At 43.8% G+C, this 13,435-nt stretch overlaps 1 protein-coding gene across 1 annotated transcript in view; it reads left to right on the top strand.

Moving 5' to 3' along the window:
* The first annotated feature begins 2,211 nt into the window (after window positions 1–2,211).
* The window catches only part of RANBP9 (RAN binding protein 9), an 81,862-nt gene continuing 70,638 nt past the window's right edge, over window positions 2,212–13,435 (top strand). Inside the window, exon 1 of the mRNA XM_081055036.1 lies at window positions 2,212–2,899. Coding sequence (XP_080911162.1) covers window positions 2,341–2,899 — 559 coding nt within the window. The 5' untranslated portion in view covers window positions 2,212–2,340. The remainder of the gene's footprint in view (window positions 2,900–13,435) is intronic.

The raw sequence follows: 13,435 nt of genomic DNA, 5'->3' as shown, positions 1-13,435 counted from the left end.
AAAAAAAAAATTGAACAGATGTGCTATATGTGCTCCTGCGGTCCTAATTCCATTGAGTGGGGCATACGATGCTTTCTTCAATTAGTCCCTCCATGTTGAGCATTTAGTTTGCTTCCTTATTTCATCTATTAGTACTTTCCTGTTGAACATTTGTAGGCCTCAATCTCTTCCACAGTTTAGATTTTGTTACTTGGTTTCGATTTTTTGGTGGAAATTAGTCAAAAGGCATGAACACCTTCATGTCTTTTTCTAACTATCATCAAATAGGTAGCTTTCTAAAATGACGTTATCAGTGTTCTCTGCCACCTTCAGTATTAGTGCCCATTTCACATCACCCTCCCCCAAATTAAAATCACTAATTTCTTTAGATTGCTTGTTTGGAGAACAACCAGTCACTCCTACAAAAGGCTTTTGACATAATGTCAGATATTTTTATTCTCTCAACCATTCCCAGGACATGTAAAGTTCTAAATAGTTTCAAAGTGTGCTAAAAGAAAAAAGTAACACCTTCATAATTAAAACCTTGGTGATGATTTCAAGAAAGTTTGTTGAAACCCATTTGGAACCCATTTCTTCTACCTTGGTTAGCCTTTTAAATAACATTTAAATAGAGACTGGCTTACACCTAACTCATTGTTGCTGAAATATAAATGAAAGTTTTAGAACAAGTTCAATACAAGGACATCTTGTGATTTAAAGGACATTTTGTGACTTGAAAAAGTCACAAAACAATAGGTTAGAATTGTTGGGTATTTCTATTAAAGAACAACAGGGCATCTAGCTGTCTGGGTAACTGAGGGAGAAATTAGACTAAAGGACTATTAGTTCTGGTCAGACATTGAGGGCCTTCAGTTAAATCACCACTTACCTACTCGCATCAAAACAAAGTAAATAATTCTCTACTCAGCAAATAGTTCTTTCTTATTTGGCCAAACGATTACCATCCTGACTTCTTTGGAAGCAAACAAAATACCAGAATTTATATCATGTAGTTTACACGTGTAAAGCTCAATTTTCCCAGTAAGGGAAAGGAGAATGCAAACAAAGGGACGTGGTGAAAACAAAACAGTAATGCTAGGATGGGTCAGAGAGCAACACTTGGCAAATTGTGCCAAATTAGTCGACCAAGGAAAGCACTTATTGGGAATTGCAAAGTAGGAAGTCCTATTTTTGACTCTGCTGACCTCAGTGAAGATTTCCTTGTTTTAAAAATGGCATAATTCTTTGCTACCTAACAAAGGAGCCTGTTATGAAAATTAACGAGTCTATAAAATGTTTTGACGTCTACAGAAGCCCTTCCTAACTACACATTATTACCTTGTCTCCATACAGATCATGTTCCTGTCTTTGAAGCTATGCCAGTGTTTTAGTATTCCTCTTAACACCTTCTACCACTACAAGTTCACTTTACGTCCTCATCCAATTAATTAACACCATGCTCACAATTTTAAGAGGGAGAGTTTGCGTTCAGAAATGGTTTCCATCCCCACCGTGATAATGTGAACGTGTTAAATACTGTGAAATACGAAGAGCAGTGGGCTCAGAAGGAGGGAGGCGGCCAGAAGGAGCCGGTCCTGGGGAACCCGGGGGCACTCTCCAGCGGCCGGGCTCGCGGCCGCCCCAGCGGGGCTCGATTACTTTCGCCTGGGCGACGAGCAGCACCGCCACTCCAGCGGGAACCCTACGGCGGGGAGGTGGGGCGACGACAACAAAAAGAAGTGAAGTAGGAGGAGATTCTCCCGGGGAGGGCCCGGCGGGCGGGGGAGGCGGCCGGGACTCCGCGGGGACCCCCGCACCGGGCGCCGCGCGTCTCCTCCGCCAGCGGCCTGCGGGCCGGGGACCAGACCGCGCCGCGCGGGCCGCGCGCCCCCCCACGCCGGCCCCGGGACCCCCGCGAGCCCGACCCCCCCCCGCCCGCTGCCCCGCCCCTCGCGCCGCCCGCGCGCGCCGTCCCCGCCTCCCCGCCCAGCGCCGCCCGCGCGCTGCGTCTCGCGCCGGTCCGGCCCGCCCGCCGGGAAACAGCCGCGAGAGCAGCGGCCGCGGCGGCCGCCACCGCGCTTCCTCCGCCCGCGCTGCCGCGTCTCCCCCGCCCTCGGCGCCTCGGCCCGGGCCCGCGCCGCGCGCCGGCAGCGTGCTCTGCAGGCCTCCCCGGGCCCGCCGCCCGCTCCCAGTCTCCGAGCCCCAACCGTCGCGCTCTCCCTCGGCGCGCGGCCCGCCGCCTGCTTCCGGGGCGGGCGGACTGGGCGCTCGGTGCCCGCGGCCGCAGCGACAGCGCCCCCGGGAAGCGGAGGAGGAAGGAGAGAAGAGGTAGAGGTGGCCGCAGGCTGAGTCGCGGCTGGGATGTCCGGGCAGCCGCCACCGACGCCGCAGCAGCCACAGCAGCAGCTGCCGCCGCCCCCGGCGGCCGTGGCCCCAGTCCCCGGAGTCGTGCTGCCGGCGCCGCCCGCCGTCAGTGCCGGCTCCTCTCCGGTCGGCTCGCCCGGCGGCGGCTCGGGGGGCGGCGGAGGCTTGGGGGCCGCGGCGGCCGCCCTGCTCCTCCACCCGCCGCCGCCGCCGCCGCCGCCCCCGGCCACCGCGGCCCCGCCGCCGCCCCCGCCGCCGCCGCCCCCCTCCGCGGTCGCCGCCCCCGCCAGCGCGCCGCCCGCGCCCCCGGGTCTCGCCGCGGGCCCCGGCCCGGCCGCAGGCGCCCCGGCCCTGGCGGCGGCCAGCAGTGCTGCGGCCCCCTTCCCGCACGGGGACTCGGCCCTGAACGAGCAGGAGAAGGAGCTGCAGCGGCGGCTGAAGCGCCTCTACCCGGCGGTGGACGAGCAGGAGACGCCGCTGCCTCGGTCCTGGAGCCCGAAGGACAAGTTCAGCTACATCGGTCTCTCTCAGAACAACCTGCGGGTGCACTACAAAGGTACTGGGCGTGTGTCCTGCGGTGGGAGTGGGGCCACTGACCCGGAGTGTCCCGCCGCCGCTGCCGACTCCCGACCCGCCCGCGACCCCCTCCCTCCCGGGGCTCGGTGCCCTCGGAGGAGACTCGCCGCCCGCGCTGCCGCTCCGAGGGAGGGACGGGGGTCGCGGTGAAAGGTGCGAGGGAAAGGGGCCAGGTGCTTGGAAAAGGAAGGTGAGTGCACTGCTCCTCGGCACAATGGAGCGGGGAAGCCTAGGCCAGGGCTAGGACACCTTGAGGGAATCCGGGATGACAGGACACAACTCGCTTTCTGATTTCCCTTGGAGATAAATCTTAGGGCTTGGATGGAGGAATCCATGGACCCGGTGTTGGGTTACATTGTTCTCCAGGTGGCGGTGGGTCAGGCGTTCTCCTCTTACGTGGTGGGGCGCGGGGGCGGGGGGACACGATTCTGAGGTGTAATTTCTAATTAAGGGAGAGCAGGGATGTGTAGGGGGAGGAGTAGTCAGTGGAGATTTCGTCCAGAATTAGGCTAGAGATTGTCTAGGGGGCACAAAAGGACAAGGGGCCCAAGTTAGCCATCAGTAGCTCTTATTAAAAGCAACTGGGAGGGTAAGAGAGGTGAAACCTCAGGAGTCCGCGTTTTCTTCGGGGAGCAGAAACCTACCACTGCTGATGGGAAATGCTCCGTATTTACGTGTTGGCATTATATGAAATGTGGTTGAAAACAAGGATCTTTTAAAAAACGTTATTTAGTATTTTTTTTTTTAAAAAAATTGGCTTGTGTTTTACACCTGCAGTTAAAAAAAAGCCTTAGTCTTCTGCTTGTCTCCCTCCTCCCTCATCTAGCTCAGCTATGTTAAAACAAAGCTTTAAGCAGATCAGCTGTATATAAAATTGTAAATTGCTATGGGAATTTTTGAAACGGAGCCCAAATTAATTGCATGAGTCAAGTTTACTTGTGTGGGGGGGAGGGGAAGGAACAATCCAACGTATCGGTCAGTCTGGAAACAAATCCAGTTTTTTAGGCCCCAAACCTGAATCAGGAGCTTTTACATTCAAAGCAGCCTCATTTTGATTGGCTACAAAGGGAGGGTCTTAATCAGATCGTAGTGACCAGGATATGGAGGGTATAAACAACCGTTGTGGTTAAATTCTTAAAGTATACCGGACTGAAATTTGAGAACAGCCTTGATAAATAAGTTACTGTTTAATCAGAAAGGAGAATGGCGACAGAAATTTACCAAATGATTTGGCTGCAAGGAATCACGCACAAAAATAGGCCTTGTTGAATATTTCTTCTTATCCATACCATAGATGGAGAGAAGAACTTTCAATTTTAAATATGCTCCTTAGTCTAAATGGCTGAAAATTTCAAAATATTGGACCTTTGATTTTCCTCGTTATGACATTTTGTTTATACCCTGTGAAAGCTATTATTTATTTAATTTTGTGTTTTAATTTGTGTGAACAGTGCTAGGTACGTTATAGTGTTTACCTCTGATCTGGCCATCAGAAAGGTTTTTGTTAGTCTTGACAAAACTTTTTAAATTTATGGTTGATGGTTAATAATTAGCTTATAAAACCAGAGGTAGAAGATACAGAAGATTATTGAACAAAGAATCCTAGCTTTCCTGGGTCCTGCAGTCATTTGTGATTTTAGACATGTTACAAAACAGGGCCTCAGTTTCTTCCTCTGAGTGATGAGGGAGTTGAGCTGGATAGTTGGGGAGGAAATTTCCAGCTTTGAATTTCCATGATAGCTAAGATTCATGATTACAGTTTATTTAGCATTGTAAAATGACTTGATTAGTTTTACCAACTCCTTTTACATGAAATTGATGATTTGGGTCAAAGCACATGCGTATGTGAAATTGGTTGAAATTTGGAATATTTATGACACTGCTGTCTCAATTATTTTTCCTGTTGGCTTCTTTATTAGTTTCTGTTGTGTAACACTAAGATTCATTTTCTGGAAACTTCACTTTTATAAACATAAACCATTATTTCCGGAAGAACAGATTTTGTTGTTTGTCATCCTTTTTCTTTTCTGTCCGTCTCTTCTATCTCCCCTTTGTCTCTCCCTTCCCCCTTGTCACAAATACAGTCTCTTTTTTCCCCCTTCTACTGCCTCTTCCTCTTGTCTTGTTATTTTAATGTATTGGGTGGTTTTTTTCCTGTTGTTTTTCTGTGTGCCTTCTGAGTGGACCACACCAAAAGTACTGAGCAACTCTGTCCCAGTAATAAGGGAAGGGAGCAAAGGGGAAGTGTCATAGGTAGTGGGTAATAAAACTTTGAAGTAATGAAATAAGAAGAGTGAATTTTATTTAACCTGTCATTGCACTGCATTGTTTTTATCCAAGCATTTTGAGACAATTTTAACAGTAAAACTACTGTTCACAAGGTATGCTTACATATTACAGAATTTCAAAGTATTGATGGTAATTATTTTCCAGAATGAAGGCTTTTCTTACCATTGAAATAGAAGTATCTTGGTTTCTTTTGCTCTGACCATTATTCTGATTTTAAGAGGTTATTCTAGTAAATTGGAAGCAGTATATTCCTTAAGTGATTTAAAGGGATTAATATTAAACAATGCCAGGCAAACAAAGTTGTTTGGAATGCAGAGGAATAGCAGGGTGTGTATACTATATGTTAAAATTTTTAAAAAGACCTTTTGCTTAGGAGTCGCACACTAGCTATTGATATACTCCGGGCATGTTTCTTTCCTTTTATTTTTAAAAATTTTTGTCAGCTTTGAATAAGTACAAATGTGACAAGTTTAGACTTAGTTACAATGATAACTTATTTCAACTTAAAGCATTTTAATGAATATGACAGTGGATTTGATTAGTCTAAATATTTCAGTTACAGATTGCATTTTTATATTTGTGAAGTTATCCCTACTTGGATATTTTACAAAGCATTTTGATACAAGTGAATTTGGACAAGGTGGTGGAATTCTCATTTCATATGTGAGAAGGAAAGTGGGAGCACCTGGAGGTTAGATTTTCCCAGTCACAAATAAGCCAGGATTGAAAACTAATTTTCACTGATTCTAAATTTAGTGTTCTTTCCACTATACTGTATTGCCTATTTCGATTTGTATGAGACTTAATTATCTCAAATATGTAAAATCAGTGATCACATTTAGAACTTTTGGAAGAATAGTTGACATTAAACTTACTTCTGGGGAAAAGTGTTGCCTGGAGCACACTAATGCCATGGAAAAGTCCAGACACCTTGATTGTACTGATTTAGGGCAGCTTAGAAGAAATGCAAGATAAGTGAACGTTTGAAATGATAGGAAGCAATGAAATAGGGAATTGCACTTTTTAATTGGACATTATTAACAGTATATAACCAAATAGGTTGACGTTTGGTGTGCTTAACTCCCCTCCCCTTCAATATTATCATCATTAGACTTTTAGCACTTCCTGAATTTAATTGCTTATCTGATTTATTGCACTTAAGGTTGAACAGATATCTCAACAAATATTAGCTTGTGTGCCTGCCGGTACAGATGTCTTATAACAATTATTTGCTTTATAAAGCAAAAGATATAAAAATGCTCCTCAAAATCAAGGAATTTAAAAACCAAGCTGAGCTTTTTCCAGGGATCCCTTTGCAAAATTTTGGGAAATTTAGCTTTAAAAATGCCAGTTGACAACTTCAAGACTCTGACGAGTCTAATAATCATATTTACAGAAAAATAGACAATAGTAGTGATACATTTATTGAGCAGTTGCTGAGGGCAGATGTTCTGCTGGACAATTTATGTTTACTTATTCATTCATTCATTTATTCAAGAAGCTTTTAGTGAAAGTTTATTTACTTTGTGCCAGGTTCTGGGCACTCCAAGATGCATGATACTGTCTTTGAATTCAGAGCGCAAAGGACATAAAACAGTGAGTGGAGTAAGGAAGTGTTTCAAGAGTAACATGGAGGACAGGAGGAGCATCTGCCCCAGACGGACACTGGAAGGGATGAAGTTGGTGGGTCAGGGACAGCTTTTGGAGGGGATGAGGCCAGTGGTCAGGCTCAGGGGAAGAGGAGGGGCTGGGCCTCACAATAGAAAAAGCATAGAGAATTGTTGTATATGTTTGTGTACAAGAATTATTGTAAGTGTTGTATGTGTAAGCAGTTTTGGGTTGTTGGGATTTAACTGTGACAAGGAGAAGCTGGAGAAAGATTGTGAGAGGCCTTATAGAATATTTTATTGAGCTTAGATCTTTTATATTTTAATTTTGTTCTTTTCTTTTTTTTTGGAGCTTAAATCTTATCCTGTAGGAGATGAGGAATCATCGAAGGATTTTAAATAGGAAGTGATTGGCTCGTATTTTCATTTTTGTTGAGTTTATACTACTAATTAGGAGATAGATTCAAATTGTACAAAACTGAAAAAAGCAAGCTCATTTGGAAGGCTGTTGCAGCAGACCATATAGAAATAAGGACCTGAACTTGGTCAGTGGTAGAGGTGGAGAAGAGCAGGTAATTTTTTGTGATGTTTTAAAGTAACATTGACGGGATGTGATGGAATGATGGAGAGAGAAATCAAGGCTGATGCTTGGGTTTCTAGCTCTGGTAGGTTCTTGCAGTGAACTAGGAACCAAATAATGATTGCAAAGAAATATTACAATATATTTGGAGATAAGTAAAAGTCGGAATCTTAACCATGTGGTCTGACTGTGAAAACCAGAAGAAGCCAAAGAAGCAAGCCGTACAGAAAGAACAGAAACAGGTCTTCTGGAGTTAAGGTGGCTCCAAGTTATCACAACAGATGGAATTCATGACTTTTCACTTTATTCTGCTGCTAGAGTGACTCAGCTACAGTCATTAATTCCTGGTTTTCTTTTTTCTTTCCCCCATCAACTGGCTTATTCTTTCCTTCCTGTTTCAAATTCCTGAGAGACTTACCAGATTGGCCTAGCTAACTGTCATCCTTCTTAGTTGGGTGGAGTTTTTCATTATATGTTGTGGTGTGAATTGGTGGCCTTCACTCAAGTGCAAACCTTTGTTGAATCAGCTGTAGAGGTGTGAGGGTAGTTATGAAATACAGAACATCCTCCTGGCCCAAGGATAGTCTGGGCTCCACTTCTATCAGTAGGGACAGTGTGTGAGGCAATTGCTCCTGGGAAGGTTGGCATGAACCATAATCGACCTGACTTGGGAGAGATCTAGGTCATGACTGATTTGGGAGTCACCTCTAGGTGGTAGTTGAAACTCAGAGAGTGTATGAGAGTAAGTGAAGTGAGAAGAGCAGGGGGCCATATATGGAACCCTGCATGACAGATGGAGCCCAAGAATGAATAGTTAAGAGGTACGTGGACAGAGGAGAGTGTAGTGTCACAGAAAGCTGAGCAGAGGAGTATCAGAAATGAGGAAGTGATCTTTAGTGTCAAATGCAACAGATAGGTTTAGTGAGATAGGCACAGAAAGTTTTCCACTGGATTTGGAAAGGAGATCATTGTGACCTTAGGTAGAAGGGTTTGAATTGAGTAATGGGGGCAAAAATCAGAATAAACGGAAGAGACCAAGCAGAGAGAATAGTGAATACAGATTACTCTTGAGAAGTACAGATGAGAGAGTAGGCAATACCTGGAGAAGGATGGAGGTTAAGGCAGGATTTTTTTTAATGGTTGGCTGATAGTGGAGTTCATATTGTACCTGGCGATTAGCTTCTAATGTCAGCATGTAAGATGAAAAGCCACATAATCAAAATTCTCTCTAAAACACATTTGGAAAGTACTCTTAGAGACTATTGTATCATTTCTAAGTCTCGTTTTAGTTTGATTGTGTGGGTAAAACTGAAGTGACAAGTTAGATGAGAGTATGTTAGTGCAAGGCATGGAGTCCTAATGTCTACAAAACTTAACATTTTAACATATGTAGTAAACCATACCTGTTTTTATTACCTGAAAGCTTTTAAAATTTTTCATTATGCTCACCACCAACCCCAGTGCATTACTAACAGTGATTTATAGCACAGCAGCATATATTTTATGAAAAGTGTAAACATTTTTGGGATACTGTGCCCTTATAGATTTAGGAGGAGAATATAGAGGGAAAGAATGAAAATATAAGCTTGGGAGGCTGACAGGGCTTGGAGAGAGGAAAGGGGTTCAGGAGCATAGGATGGTTAGTGTTGAAGAGAGAGTACAATGTTCCTCGGATAATAGCGGAAGAGGTGAAGACTGGTGTGGACACAGACCAGTTTGTGTAGGAAAGTGGAGAATAGAATGTGACCATATATGATGTCGGACAATTAAGTTTGCAACCTGTTGCAATGATGTTGGTAACCTTTTTTGATGTCAGAGGGGTTATTCATTATGAATTTGTACCAACTGGACGAACAGTTAACCAAGTTTACTCTTTGGAAGTGCTGAAAGGGCTGCTTGAAAAATTAGATGACCTGGAGGGTGGCCGGTTCCTCAGTTGGTTAAAGCGTGGTGCTGATAACACCAAGGTTGCTGGTTTGATCCCGTCATGGGCCACTGTGAGTGGCGCCCTCCTTAAAAAAACAAAAACAAAGAAAAACTTAGATGACCTGAACTTTTCGCCAACAATTCATGGCTCTTGTATCACGACAGTGCACCAGCTCACACGGCACTGTCTGTGAGGGAGTTTTTAGCCAGTAAACAAATAACTGTATTGGAACACTCTCCTTACTCACCTGATCTGGCCCCCAATGACTTCTTTCTTTACCCCCAAGATAAAGGAAATATTGAAAGGAAGACATTTTGATGACATTCAGGACATCAAGGGTAATGCAATGACAGCTCTGATGGCCATTCCAGAAAAAGAGTTCCACAATTGCTTTGAAGGGTGGAGTAGGCACTGGCATCAGTGCACAGCTTCCCAAGGGGAGGACTTGGAAGATGACTGTAGTCATAGTCAGCAATGAGGGATGTAGCACTTTTTCTAGGACGAATTCACGAACTTAGTTGTCTGACCTCGTATAATGGTGCACCCCATTTAAGTCTCGCGTTATGATAAAGTGGGCAGGGTAGTTTGCTCACTGAGTTCAAGCAGAGGACTTAAAATGTGAAGTGGACGAGCCACCGTGGGGAATGGGCAGTAAACGAAGGTTCCTGCGTATATTGTTGGTAGCAGTGGGGGAGCCCCGCTGACATCTTGAGTACATAGCAGTGGCTATTGGCAAGATCCTTAGACTTTATTCATCATAGGCCTAAGTGCAGGAGAAGAGAAGGTATTGATCTAAGGCTTTTGTTTTGCTGGTTGGGCATGATGGAAGGACAGGCATGTGAGGGAAGTCAAGGCTATTTGGGGGCTTTTAAGTGATTAGCATGTAGCCCCTCCTGGAAGAGGAAAAAGGAGAAAACAAACCCAGAAAGTGTCCAGGGAATTGGAATTCCCTTTTTTGGAGAGGAGTGAAGTGAAGAAGTGAAGTCATTAGAAAGGGGAGAGGAGAGGATGGTGCGTCCTAGAGGAGAGTATAGGTATTTCTGCTATAATGCCAAAAATGTGTTACTGGAAAAATCTCATGTTTTCCACAGAATTGCACTCTAAAAGTAGCAGGGCTTATGGGAAAAGTAGGTCTCGGGCAGACCACTTAAAACCTGTGGAACTTCGTAACCAGAGCCCTGCAAAAATAACAGTCTTAATAAAATACAAGCCCAGTTAAATTTCCACTGGCATTTGTGCCCAATATCCCAGGCTGCTGATCCTTCACATCCTTAAGCCCTGAGGTTTGGGCTTCATTCTTAGTGATGTGAGTGCTTGATGGGTCTACTCAAAAATAAAAGTCTGAGTCAGGGTTTAGCCCTTTTCACTTTTTTTTTAAAAGGGAGAAAATACATACCTTCAGCTATTAGAATGGCTAAAATCCAAAGAAAACCTGAAAATGCCCATTGCTGGTGAGGCTGCAGAGCAGCAGGAACTCTCAGACATTGCTGGTGGGAATGCAAAATGGTCCAGCCACTTTGGAAGATGCTTTGGCAGTTTCTAACAAAGCTAAACATAGTTTTACCATATGATCCAGTGATTGAGCTCCTCAGTGTTTATCCAACTAACTGGGAAATGAAACTGGGATGTGAAAATTTATGCCCACACAAACACCTGCACGTGGATGTTCATAGCAAGTTTTCTCATCATCACCCAAAACAAGCATCCAAGATGTCTTTCACTCAGTGAATAAACTGTGGTACATCCATGCAATAGAATGTTATTCTGTGACAAAAATAAATGAGCCATCCATCCATGCAAAGACAATGGAACTTAAATGCATACTGCTAAGTGAAAGAAGCCGGTCTAAAAAGATATTATATTGTATGATTTCAATTATATGACATTTTGGAAAAGGCAAAACTATAGAGATAGTAAAAAGATGAGTGGTTATCAAGGGCTTGAGGGGAGGGAGAAAGGGTAGAATTGACAGAGCACAGGATTTTTTTAGGGCAATGAAAGTATTTTCTGTATGATACTGTAATTGTCGAAAAATGACACTGTATCAAGCCCATAGACTTTTATAGCATGAAGAGTGAACTTTAATATATGCAAATTAAAAAATCCTTTAGAAGGGAGGGGGAAGTCCCAGGATAGAATGCAGAACTGATCACAAAAGCTTTTACAAATGTATAAAACAGCCTAAGAAAAGGGGAGGGGAAAGGTGCTGACCTAAGTAACTTTGGAAATCGGTAGAGTGTAAAACGAAAGGTATAAAAAATATATATATATATATAACTGAACTCATTGATAAAGTTGTATTCCATGGATATGAGTTTACAGTTCTGATACTGCTATACACTTATACTGGAACCGAACAATTAAAGAAATGGATGGCAGATGGTAGGAGCTAGGTTTCTCACCACTGGAGTAGAATTTTACAGATAAGGAAAGGGAGGAGGTTAGAGTGATCATGTGATGATAGATTAGAGTTGGAGACATCAGTATGAACTTAGGTTTAGTTCAATACCAGCACAGATGATTACCTATGGAAATACAGGTATGTGTACATACAGGGGTTTAGTATACACACGTATTTCTTTGCGCTTGTCAATGAGAGGACCTGTCAATTGTTACCCCAGTAACAATGAGTTTACGTAGTACCTTGAGCTTGTGTTCTAATGCCATTTGCCAGTGAAAAGAGCTAGGGCTCCTTGGAGAAATGGCTGATTCTTGGTTGGGGCAGGAAACATAGATGATGAGCCACTAGCATCTTGTAGAGCCATAAAGTAACAAACAAATGAAACGACAGGTGTTAGAATTATGTCAGAGTACCAGAGGAGCCAACTGCAAAGTCTCCCAATAGTTAAGGGGGGAACAGTTTGAGCAACAAAGTAATATTGAATTATAACCCAAGGTTTAAAATAAATATGCGTGAGTCCATACTGATACAAACAAAGAGGAAATATCTTAGCACTTTTTGACCTGTACTGCAGGTCAAAGTGCATTTCCCAAAATGGCTTAATATAATGGGAAGTGTAGCAGTTCCTGAAGCCACTAAACATTGGACATTATAGGAATGCACTTCTGTAGGATTCCCAGCCTTGTTGACGTAGGGCCTTTTGTATATTGCTAAATTTTTCTCTCTAATTCATTAATGTACCGTTTCCCCGAAAATAAGACCTAGCCAGACTATCTCTCTAATGCGTCTTTTGGAGCAAAAATTAATATAAGACCTGGTATTATATTATGCCTGGTCTTATAGTAAAATAAGACCGGGTCTTATATTAATTTTTGCTTCAAAGGACGCATTAGAATGATGGTTTGGCTAGGTCTTATTTTCGGGGAAACACGGTATTGGGAAAAGTTGCGTTATGAGCTCAATGACTTATGCCGACATCATTCCTGTATTTATCAAGTGCATATGAAGTAATTTGTATTCAAGAAGTGTGTTTTGTAGCACAACAGACTTCATGAGAATTTAATATTTTTGAGGTGGAATAGTTTCAGGTGATGTCAGAATCCAGAGTGTGGCTCCAGGAGGGAATGATGGAAGTTAGGGTGGATGTCAGTAGGAATTAAATGTAAAAATGTCCAGGAATCAAAATGCAAAAACAGTAAAATAATCACAAGTAAGTGTGAAGTGTGTTAATGTTATATGGGAAAGATACATATTGCTGTGAGGACATATAATAAAAAAGAGGTTAGACCAAGGCAGAGAGAGTAGAGAGAATAGTTGAGGAAGTAAAACTTGAGCTAAGATTTCAAGGATGAGTGGACCTAACCAGGCTGAGAGGGAAGGGTAGAGCTTTCCAGTCAGGGAATCGCTTGGGCAAGGCTGGCCTGGCAAGCATGGCTGGAGCAGAGGGAGGAGGTGGAAAAATTCAGGGGGAGGGCGAGATCAAACAAGGTTTTCAGGAAGTTTATCTTTTTCCTAGGCTAAATGGAAGGCTTTTAAGAAGGAATTTTAGTTGTGCTAAGGGATGGTGGTACATGGAAGGCTGATTTTTCTTCCCGGAAAGGCACTTGGCCACACGTCGGACCGTGGAGGGGGATGGGGATGGGCCTTCTTCACACCCTTTCCATTTCAATGAAATACATCTACAGCTTGTTGAAATAGAAAGAGCTAACCTT

Source organism: Rhinolophus hipposideros, assembly GCF_964194185.1.
Source record: "Rhinolophus hipposideros genome assembly, chromosome: 8".
NCBI classification, from domain to species: domain Eukaryota; kingdom Metazoa; phylum Chordata; class Mammalia; order Chiroptera; family Rhinolophidae; genus Rhinolophus; species Rhinolophus hipposideros.
This window is presented reverse-complemented; position numbering and strand designations above follow the sequence as displayed.